This window comes from Pseudophryne corroboree, chromosome 7 (assembly GCF_028390025.1).
Source record: "Pseudophryne corroboree isolate aPseCor3 chromosome 7, aPseCor3.hap2, whole genome shotgun sequence".
NCBI classification, from domain to species: Eukaryota; Metazoa; Chordata; class Amphibia; order Anura; family Myobatrachidae; genus Pseudophryne; species Pseudophryne corroboree.
The window spans coordinates 64,076,299-64,088,720 of NC_086450.1; the positions used below are offsets into that span (position 1 = coordinate 64,076,299).

The 12,422-nt window shown below is 47.0% G+C and overlaps 1 protein-coding gene across 2 annotated transcripts in view; it reads left to right on the top strand.

Moving 5' to 3' along the window:
- The window catches only part of LOC134944569 (transient receptor potential cation channel subfamily M member 8-like), a 145,593-nt gene that overhangs the window by 75,185 nt on the left and 57,986 nt on the right, over positions 1-12,422 (top strand). For both annotated transcript variants that reach the window (XR_010181900.1, XM_063933238.1), the window contains one exon: positions 4,646-4,737. Coding sequence is in view for 1 of the 2 variants with exons in the window: in XM_063933238.1 (XP_063789308.1) it covers positions 4,646-4,737 (92 nt within the window). In the remaining variant the exon portion in view is untranslated. The remainder of the gene's footprint in view (positions 1-4,645; positions 4,738-12,422) is intronic.

Genomic DNA, 12,422 nt, shown 5'->3' on the forward strand with positions numbered 1-12,422 from the left:
AGATGCCCCCAGTCTAATTGCCCCAAATGCTGTGCAGCTTCCCTGCTGCACGCCCACAAGACCAGCGTGTATGTTGAAATCTGACCCTGCAACGGGAAACGCGGTCCGCCCATGGCATCCCCGTTGCCAGGGTCCTGGCGGCTCAGCCGCTCGGCGTCCCTGCGTTGCTAGGGAGCCGGCGGCTACGCACGGCGTCCCTAGTTGCTAGGCGCCGGGCCGCGAGGACATCGCGGACCCCGGCGCCTAACAGTGTAGACATCGGTGCAGGAGGAAGGGAGGGTGTAGGTAGCGGTGCGGGACTCGGGAGCAAGGGTGTACGTAGCAGTGCGGGAGGGAAGGTGTAGGTAGTGGTGCGGGAGGGAGGGTGTAGGTCACGGCGCGGGAGGGAGGGTTGGTAGCGGCGTGGGAGGGAGGAAGGCTGTAGGGAGCACTGACTGCACGGAGGGAGGGTGGGTGAAGGTAGCGGCGCGGGAGGGTTGGTAGCGGCACGGGAGGGAGGAAGGCTCTAGGGAGCATTGACTGCATGGAGGGAGGATGGGTGTAGGTAGCGGCGCGGGAGGGTTGGTAGCAGCGCGGGAGGGAGGAAGGCTGTAGGGAGCACTGACTGCACGGAGGGAGGGTGAGTGTTAGTAAGTAATACTACATACTATTAGGCGTGCTGCAACCATGGACACTGAACGCGGCGGCATTTCAAATGAAGCGCCGGCTGCCAGCCAACCAGACCGACAGCCAATCAGGGAAGCGGCCGCAGCAGTCGCTCCTAATTGGCTGCCGCTGCAGCAGTTTCCCTGATTGGCTGCCGGTCCGCCAGCTCTCATTGGCTGGCGGCCGGCGCTACATTTGAAGTGCCGCCGCGTTCAGCTTGTCTATGGCTGCCGCCCGCCTAATATGAGTAAGTAATATTACTTACACCCACCCTCCCGCACATGCGCAATGTAATCCCTTGAATCCCGGGATTAGAGGCTCCAATCCCAGGATTCAAATCTCGGCATTTTTGGGCCCAAATCCCGGGATTGGCCTCCCTAGTAGTGACGCTTACACACATAACTCCCCCTGCAGCAGTGATGCTTATACAAGACTCCCTCTGTACCAGTGACGCTTACACACGTAATGCTCATGTACCAGTGATGCTTACACACGTAACGCCCTCTGTATCAGTGACACTTACAAACAAAACGCCCCCTGTACCAGTGACGCCTACACACGAAATGCCCCCTGTACCAGTGACGCCGACACACGTAATGCCCGCTGTACCAGTGACGCCTACACACGTAATGCCCGCTGTACCAGTGACGCCTACACACGTAATGCACACTGTACCAGTGACGCTTACACACGTAATGCCCGCTGTACCAGTGACGCCTACACACGTAATGCCCGCTGTACCAGTGACGCCTACACACGTAATGCACACTGTACCAGTGACGCCTACACACGTAATGCACGCTGTACCAGTGACGCCTACACACGTAATGCACGCTGTACCAGTGACGCTTACACACGTAATGCACACTGTACCAGTGACGCCTACACACGTAACGCCCCTGTAGCAGTGACGTTAATACACCTAATGCCCCCTGTATCAGTGACGCCTACACACGTAACGCCCCTGTACCAGTGACGCCTACACACGTAATGCACGCTGTACCAGTGACGCCTACACACGTAATGCACACTGTACCAGTGACGCCTACACACGTAATGCCCGCTGTACCAGTGACGCTTACACACGTAATGCCACCTGTACCAGTGATGCTTACACACGTAGCGCCCCTGTAGCAGTGACGTTAATACACCTAATGCCCCCTGTATCAGTGACGCTTACACACGTAATGCCACCTGTACCAGTGATGCTTACACACGTAGCGCCCCTGTAGCAGTGACGTTAATACACCTAATGCCCCCTGTATCAGTGACGCCGACACACGTAATGCCCGCTGTACCAGTGACGCCTACACACGTAATGCCCGCTGTACCAGTGACGCCTACACACGTAATGCCCGCTGTACCAGTGACGCCTACACACGTAATGCACACTGTACCAGTGACGCTTACACACGTAATGCCCGCTGTACCAGTGACGCCTACACACGTAATGCCCGCTGTACCAGTGACGCCTACACACGTAATGCCCGCTGTACCAGTGACGCCTACACACGTAATGCACACTGTACCAGTGACGCTTACACACGTAATGCCCGCTGTACCAGTGACGCCTACACACGTAATGCCCTCTGTACCAGTGACGCCTACACACGTAATGCACGCTGTACCAGTGACGCTTACACACGTAATGCCCGCTGTACCAGTGACGCCTACACACGTAATGCCCGCTGTACCAGTGACGCCTACACACGTAATGCACACTGTACCAGTGACGCTTACACACGTAATGCCCGCTGTACCAGTGACGCCTACACACGTAATGCCCGCTGTACCAGTGACGCCTACACACGTAATGCCCGCTGTACCAGTGACGCCTACACACGTAATGCACGCTGTACCAGTGACGCCTACACACGTAATGCCCCCTGTACCAGTGACGCCGACACACGTAATGCCCGCTGTACCAGTGACGCCTACACACGTAATGCACACTGTACCAGTGACGCCTACACACGTAATGCACGCTGTACCAGTGACGCCTACACACGTAATGCACGCTGTACCAGTGACGCTTACACACGTAATGCACACTGTACCAGTGACGCCTACACACGTAACGCCCCTGTAGCAGTGACGTTAATACACCTAATGCCCCCTGTATCAGTGACGCCTACACACGTAACGCCCCTGTACCAGTGACGCCTACACACGTAATGCACGCTGTACCAGTGACGCCTACACACGTAATGCACACTGTACCAGTGACGCCTACACACGTAATGCCCGCTGTACCAGTGACGCTTACACACGTAATGCCACCTGTACCAGTGATGCTTACACACGTAGCGCCCCTGTAGCAGTGACGTTAATACACCTAATGCCCCCTGTATCAGTGACGCTTACACACGTAACGCCCCTGTACCAGTGACGCCTACACACGTAATGCCCGCTGTACCAGTGACGCTCTCACACGTAACGCCCCCTATACCAGTGACACTCTCACACGTAACGGCTCCTGTACCAGTGACGCTCTGCATATACTGTACTTAAGCTGGTAACTTTGCTCTGTCATATATTATGTAGTATAGCCTATTTATGGAATCATAAATCTTAATGCAAGATTTTTTTTTCCCACCGCAATTTTATGTTTTAGTTTAAATTTCCTTAAAATTTCCTCTTTCTCCTTCTTCTTCATAGCTGGTTTTACAGACGTTCCCTCCAGCACTGATGAGACACCTACTGACTACCCCACACACTACCAATATCCTCCTTCACCATCTCCATCTCTATTATTCATCATATTCCTCACCTCCTTCATTATCTACCTTCCTCACACCACATCCCTGTTATTCATTGCCCCCTTCAGTTCCTCTCTTCCCCACCCATTATTTAGCAACCCCATTATCCTCCTTTCTCACACCCTACCTCTTTTATTTGTCCTTCTCTTCATTATCTCCTTTCCTCATACCAATGAACTTACCAGTGTTTTCTGATAAGGCCCTCTCAGCCTCCCAGAGAATCTCAGGGCAACAGGTTCCGCTCTTGGACTTGGTATTGACTGCAACAGCACATGTGAAGTATAGATGTCATTGTTTTAATACGTATTAATGACATGACATTTTAATGTATCGCTTCACATGTGCTGATCCCTGTCATCCATCAACTTCAGTCACCATTGCACTATCTCCTTCAGTTCCCATCCTCTCACCACTCCTCTTCATACATTTCTTTCAATAGTATATTGTTAATGTCTCCTACATAGCCATAGCTCTCAGCTTCCCATCCAGGCCATAATTCTGGGCTCTTCTATCGGAATCAGTATGATTTACCACCGGCCGCCAATATACCAATTGCGGCATCCCGGCCACCAGTATGCCCGAAGCGGGCTCGATGTGCTTGCCACAGGTTCTATTCCCACTGTATGGGTGTCGTGGATACCGACTTGTGGGAATAGTCCTTTTGTGCCGGTATTCCGGCTGTCGGCATTGCCAGCTGTTGGGATTCCGGCCTCGGTATCCTGACCACCGGGATCCCAACAGCCGGCAAATTAAATGTATACCCTTCTATCTGCCATTAATCTGTAATAATATAATTGAAAATAGTCCTGTATTCTACTGTTTGACTACAGTCCTATACTCATCTCCCGTCCACAGCCTGTCACCTTACAATGGATTCAAGCTCTTCAACTACTACTTCAACCTATCCATATTTTTGAACCATTCCACGGAACAAACTTCTGCATATATCACTACTGCACTAAAAACATCTAAGTTCAGGCCTTTAAGTTTTGAACAATTGGACAGTTGTTTAGATTGACCTGTGTTCCTGTGAACCCTTGTTATATCACTTTAAATATTTTATGCAGAGCTAAGAATATCTACCAGACTACCACGTATGCATTAAGTATGTTGCATTTTTGTTTACCTGTATACAACCCAAAATCTTACCAGGGTCTTTAAGTTCTTGTAACTACAGTATGTATCAGTGTCTCCTGCTCATCATATATATACAGAAGAGATAAGCACCTCTTGTTTGGCAGATGTACATGAGTGGAGTGAAGTATCTTACTGATCTATGGAACATTATGGATATTTTAGCTACCCTGTTTTTCGTTGTTGGAGTTTTATTCAGGTGAGTCCCCTTCTATGTCTACAGGACATCCTTTTAATCTTATGTTTACTATTTGTATTTCTAGATATTATAGCATACCTCCCAACTGTCCCTTCTATGTCTACAGGATATCCTTTTAATCTTATGTTTACTATTTGTATTTCTAGATATTATAGCATACCTCCCAACTGTCCCGACCTTCGCGGGGCAGTCCCATTTTTTGGGGACTGTCCCGCTGTTTCACCCACGGGCCGCAGTGTCTCGCGGTAGGGGGGGGGGGGGCCAGTTGGGAGGCTCTGTCTCTTGCTGCCCTGCTTAGCAAAGCAACGGTGTATAGACGCTGTGCGCATGCGCACAGCGTCTATTCACTGGAGTCAGAGGGAGAGGGGGCATGCCAGCGGCTCACAGAGAGCTGGGCTTGCCCCCTTAGTGATGAAAACGGGAGTGTGGCTCGCGATCGCGGGTCCTCATGCAAATCCACACCCCCTTTTCTTAGGTCACGCCCCTTTTTGTCCCTCTTTAGAAAATGTTAAAGTTGGGAGGTATGATTATAGCACTTTATATATGGTCGAGTCACATTATTATGACCACCATCTAATAGCCAGAGTAACCGCCACGTGCAGCACAGACAGCAGCTAGACGTGCTGAACTGTCATTTTAGACACACGTCTGCTAACCCCCAGGTTCATTCTGACGGTGAGCTGCTCCAGTGCAGCGTGTCTGTCGGCCCTGACTTGGATGAAATTCCGTGATGCTTGACCTGGGATATTGCTTTAGGACCCTTTCAGACTAAGCAAAATCCCGGGTTGATGCTGTTCACGTGAAATAACTCGGGAAATTTATGCTAGTCTGAAAGGTGTATTAGTAGAATAATCTTTCACGCAGCACCCCTCCATTCTCCATTCCTCATGTTAACAACAGGATCTGCATAAGAACATAAAAAAGGGGACGCACGGTAGTGAAGAATGATTTCATTACATTTCATGAACAACAGAAATGAACATACTTGAATTAATAATAATAATTTTAATTATATAGCACGCTTTCTCCAATAGGACTCAAGGAGCTTAACAGATACATAGCATAATATAGTACAGAAAATAATGAAGTACATTTTCATAAAATACAGAAACATGAAGATACTAAAAGGGACATTATGGAAATGCTTGAGTAAACAGAAAAGTCTTGAGTCTACTTTTGAAAGATTCTACAGTTGGGGCCTCTCGCACTGTGCGGGGAAGTGAGTTCCATAGAGTCGGAGCCGCATGACTAAAAGCTCGACCCCCAGATGAATAACGGTAGATTCTAGGTACTGCTAAAAGTCCTTCATCTACAGATTGCAGTAATCGAGTGGGGCAGTATGGGGTCAGAAGCTGTTTCAGGTACCTTGGGCCTTGGTCATGTAATGCTTTGAAACTCAGTAAGCCAATCTTGAAGATGATTCGTCATCGTACAGGCAGCCAGTGAAGGGAGTAGAGGATGGGTGTTATGTGGCTAGAACGGGGCTGGTTGGTTAACAGCCTGGCAGCTGTGTTTTGCACCAGCTGTAAGCGCTGCAATTCTTTTGCTGGGAGACCAAGGTAGAGGGCATTACAGTAGTCTAAACGAGATGATACAAATGCATGCATGACTTTTGGCATATCATCTGAGGGAATTAAGTGCTTGATTCTGGCTATGTTCCTCAGGTGAAAGAATGAGGATTTGATTGACAACCAATCACATATCAGAAATTGCCTGGCTGGAATCCTCTGCATTTTGAATACCCCGCTCACTGCTTATAAATTATAACCTGTATACACACCTGGTCGTCTGTCTGATAACTGCACCACTCAAGGCAGCTAGTTCCATGCCTACAGACCTCGTAACATCAGCCCTTATGGCATCATTAATTGCCCTTTCCTCAGGACCACATATTGCAGCAGGGTAGTATTAAGAGAGGAGAGGACCTGCACGCAACCTCCATTTTGGACCCCCTCTTCTCTGGCAGCAAGTAGACTCTAGTATAATAAAGTGCGCTGCTGTGGGACTCTGGAGGGGTAAGTATAATAAATGGGTGCAGGGTGTGTGGTGTAGGCTCCCCAGGACCCAGAGGCACGTGTGCATCACACACACTGCACCCATTATAGAAACGCCTATGCATTGCATATTTATGGTCCTGGGGAAAGAAAAAGTAAGCCTCCCGTACATCGACCTTAACCTTGCATCAGGATTGTATCCAGAGATATATCCCATTAATAATGTGCTGAATTGAAGTGTTTGAATCAGCTGGAATATAAATGCTGTGTGTGTGTGCGTGTTGCCCCTGGAGTATGCTGTTTATCCCTATGGGCACCGGGCCCATGATCTCAGTATCTGGAGTTCTGGTCCTACAAATATATATATATATATTGGTGCTTAAAACTAGAGATGAGCGGGTTCGGTTTCTCTGAATCCGAACCCGCACGAACTTCATGTTTTTTTTCACGGGTCCGAGCGACTCGGATCTTCCCGCCTTGCTCGGTTAACCCGAGCGCGCCCGAACGTCATCATGACGCTGTCGGATTCTCGCGAGACTCGGATTCTATATAAGGAGCCGCGCGTCGCCGCCATTTTCACACGTGCATTGAGATTGATAGGGAGAGGACGTGGCTGGCGTCCTCTCCATTTAGATTAGAAGAGAGAGAGAGAGAGATTGACCTGATTTACTGGAGCTTAGGAGTACTGTAGAACTGTAGAGAGTGCAGAGTTTACTAGTGACTGACCACAGTGACCACCAGACAGTGCAGTTTTATTTAATATATCCGTTCTCTGCCTGAAAAAAACGATACACAGTGACTCAGTCACATACCATATCTGTGTGCACTGCTCAGCCCAGTGTGCTGCATCATCTATGTATATATCTGACTGTGCTCAGCTCACACATCTTATAATTGTGGGGGAGACTGGGGAGCACTGCAGTGCCAGTTATAGGTTATAGCAGGAGCCAGGAGTACATATTATTATTAAAATTAAACAGTGCACACTTTTGCTGCAGGAGTGCCACTGCCAGTGTGACTGACCAGTGACCTGACCACACTGACCACCAGTATAGTTAGTAGTATAGTATACTATATTGTGATTGCCTGAAAAAGTTAAACACTCGTATCTGACTGTGCTCAGCTCACACATCTTATAATTGTGGGGGAGACTGGGGAGCACTGCAGTGCCAGTTATAGGTTATAGCAGGAGCCAGGAGTACATATTATTATTAAAATTAAACAGTGCACACTTTTGCTGCAGGAGTGCCACTGCCAGTGTGACTGACCAGTGACCTGACCACACTGACCACCAGTATAGTTAGTAGTATAGTATACTATATTGTGATTGCCTGAAAAAGTTAAACACTCGTCGTGTGACTTCACTTGTGTGGTGTTTTTTTTTTTATTCTATAAAAAACTCATTCTGCTGACAGACAGTGTCCAGCAGGTCCGTCATTATATAATATATACCTGTCCGGCTGCAGTAGTGATATATATATATTTTTTATATCATTATTTATCATCCAGTCGCAGCAGACACAGTACGGTAGTTCACGGCTGTAGCTACCTCTGTGTCGGCACTCGGCAGTCCGTCCATAATTGTATACCACCTACCCGTGTTTTTTTTTTCTTTCTTCTTTATACATACATACTACTACTACATCTCTTTATCAACCAGTCTATATTAGCAGCAGACACAGTACAGTACGGTAGTCCATGGCTGTAGCTACCTCTGTGTCGGCACTCGGCAGTCCGTCCATAATTGTATACCACCTACCCGTGGTTTTTTTTTTCTTTCTTCTTTATACATACATACTACTACTACTACATCTCTTTATCAACCAGTCTATATTAGCAGCAGACACAGTACAGTACGGTAGTCCACGGCTGTAGCTACCTCTGTGTCGGCACTGGGCAGTCCGTCCATAATTGTATACCACCTACCCGTGGTTTTTTTTTCTTTCTTCTTTATACATACATACTACTACTACATCTCTTTATCAACCAGTCTATATTAGCAGCAGACACAGTACAGTACGGTAGTCCACGGCTGTAGCTACCTCTGTGTCGGCACTGGGCAGTCCGTCCATAATTGTATACCACCTACCCGTGGTTTTTTTTTCTTTCTTCTTTATACATACATACTACTACTACTACTACATCTCTTTATCAACCAGTCTATATTAGCAGCAGACACAGTACAGTACGGTAGTCCACGGCTGTAGCTACCTCTGTGTCGGCACTGGGCAGTCCGTCCATAATTGTATACCACCTACCCGTGGTTTTTTTTTTCTTTCTTCTTTATACATACATACTACTACTACATCTCTTTATCAACCAGTCTATATTAGCAGCAGACACAGTACAGTACGGTAGTCCACGGCTGTAGCTACCTCTGTGTCGGCACTGGGCAGTCCGTCCATAATTGTATACCACCTACCCGTGGTTTTTTTTTCTTTCTTCTTTATACATACATACTACTACTACATCTCTTTATCAACCAGTCTATATTAGCAGCAGACACAGTACAGTACGGTAGTCCACAGCTGTAGCTACCTCTGTGTCGGCACTCGGCAGTCCGTCCATAATTGTATACCACCTACCCGTGGTTTTTTTTTCTTTCTTCTTTATACATACATACTACTACTACATCTCTTTATCAACCAGTCTATATTAGCAGCAGACACAGTACAGTACGGTAGTCCACGGCTGTAGCTACCTCTGTGTCGGCACTGGGCAGTCCGTCCATAATTGTATACCACCTACCCGTGGTTTTTTTTTCTTTCTTATTTATACATACATACTACTACTACATCTCTTTATCAACCAGTCTATATTAGCAGCAGACACAGTACAGTACGGTAGTCCACGGCTGTAGCTACCTCTGTGTCGGCACTGGGCAGTCCGTCCATAATTGTATAACACCTACCCGTGGTTTTTTTTTCTTTCTTCTTTATACATACATACTACTACTACATCTCTTTATCAACCAGTCTATATTAGCAGCAGACACAGTACAGTACGGTAGTCCACGGCTGTAGCTACCTCTGTGTCGGCACTCGGCAGTCCATCCATAATTGTATACTAGTATCCATCCATCTCCATTGTTTACCTGAGGTGCCTTTTAGTTGTGCCTATTAAAATATGGAGAACAAAAATGTTGAGGTTCCAAAATTAGGGAAAGATCAAGATCCACTTCCACCTCGTGCTGAAGCTGCTGCCACTAGTCATGGCCGAGACGATGAAATGCCAGCAACGTCGTCTGCCAAGGCCGATGCCCAATGTCATAGTACAGAGCATGTCAAATCCAAAACACCAAATATCAGTAAAAAAAGGACTCCAAAACCTAAAATAAAATTGTCGGAGGAGAAGCGTAAACTTGCCAATATGCCATTTACCACACGGAGTGGCAAGGAACGGCTGAGGCCCTGGCCTATGTTCATGGCTAGTGGTTCAGCTTCACATGAGGATGGAGGCACTCAGCCTCTCGCTAGAAAAATGAAAAGACTCAAGCTGGCAAAAGCAGTAGCACCGCAAAGAACTGTGCGTTCTTCGAAATCCCAAATCCACAAGGAGAGTCCAATTGTGTCGGTTGCGATGCCTGACCTTCCCAACACTGGACGTGAAGAGCATGCGCCTTCCACCATTTGCACGCCCCCTGCAAGTGCTGGAAGGAGCACCCGCAGTCCAGTTCTTACTCACACAGCTACCTCATTGCGCCTCTTTTTTTCTTTGCGTCATGTGCTGTTTGGGGAGGGTTTTTTGGAAGGGACATCCTGCGTGACACTGCAGTGCCACTCCTAGATGGGCCAGGTGTTTGTGTCGGGCACTTGGGTCGCTGAGCTTAGTCACACAGCTACCTCATTGCACCTCTTTTTTTCTTTGCGTCATGTGCTGTTTGGGGAGTGTTTTTTGGAAGGGCCATCCTGCGTGACACTGCAGTGCCACTCCTAGATGGGCCAGGTGTTTGTGTCGGCCACTAGGGTCGCTTAGCTTAGTCATCCAGCGACCTCGGTGCAAATTTTAGGACTAAAAATAATATTGTGAGGTGTGAGGTATTCAGAATAGACTGAAAATGAGTGGAAATTATGGTTTTTGAGGTTAATAATAATATGGGATCAAAATGACCCCCAAATTCTATGATTTAAGCTGTTTTTTAGGGTTTTTTGAAAAAAACACCCGAATCCAAAACACACCCGAATCCGACAAAAAAAATTCGGTGAGGTTTTGCCAAAACGCGGTCGAACCCAAAACACGGCCGCGGAACCGAACCCAAAACCAAAACACAAAACCCGAAAAATTTCAGGCGCTCATCTCTACTTAAAACCTGTTAGAAGTTTATATATTTATACTGAAATTTGGCCTAAAACAACCTCAGACACAAGTCCTATAAGTAGATAAAGAGAACCAAATCAAACAAATGAGACAAAAAAATAGACTTGCTCATGTTTTTATTGAGGAAAATGGTCCAATATCACATATCTGTGAGTGTCAAAAGTATGTGACCCTTTGTTTTCATTATCTGGTATAACCCCCTTGTGCACCAATAACTGCATGTATACGTTTCCAGTAATTGTTGATTAGTTGTGAACATCCTTTGCTAAGGAATACGGTTCTTCAGTATCCACTTCCAACACTGACCATAATGAGGGACGATCTGACAACACTTGTTTAGAACAACATACGGATCGCCATACACTGCAGTCACCCTTTAAGAAGCGGCATAGACCGCATACGCGATGAGGTGGATACAGGCCGCAGAAGGGGTCGACGCATACATAATTAAATATGGTGTTCAATCTATCTTCCATGGCTTTAGATGAGGCCCAATTGGGACTCCTTTCAAAAGGACTCTCTTTTGTGCCTACATGTGAAGCGAATCTGTTTAGACAAAGTGTTGATCAATTTAAATTTGGACGAACCTTGCGCCTGCGTGAATTCTTCTTGGACACCACCCCGGTGAAAGAAAGGACCAAATTCAAAGCGAAATCTACATTTGATCCACCCTCTGCCAATTCTAGCATTAAAACTGTCTTACGTTTAGTCCAGAGGGACACTAAGTGTACACCCCCTAAAAAAATGTTTGACAATCTCTCACCCAGTGAGCGTATGGCTCTTAACCAACTGAAAGATGCAACTAATATAGTAATCCGGCCAGCTGATAAAGGTGGGGCAATTGTTGTCCAAGACTGGCATGATTACGATAAAGAAGTCATGAGGCAACTTTCTGATACTACCACCTATACACGACTTAGAACCAATCCCGTATCAGCTGTAAAGAATAAAATAGATGACGCCATCAAAAGGGGTGTAGCACATAGATGGATAACAGATGATTTAGCACAATATTTTACGGTTGAGCATCCACGGTGCCCTATCATATATTTATTGCCGAAAATCCATAAGACACTCACGAACCCCCCGGGACGGCCTATTATTGCCGTTGAAGGCTCTTTACTTCAACCACTAGCTATTTTCTTGGATAGTGTATTACAACCCATGGGTCTTGCTATTCCTAGTTATCTGAGAGACACCGGAGATTTTTTGCAATGTGTGTCGGACGTTAAGGATACCAGCGGGATTCTGCTGGTGACCCTTGATGTCTGTTCATTCTATACAGTGATACCCCACTTGGAAGGAGTGGAAGTACTAAGACAAGCATTTGAGAGAAACCCTTGTGTCGATTATCCCACTGAATTTTTGTTGGAG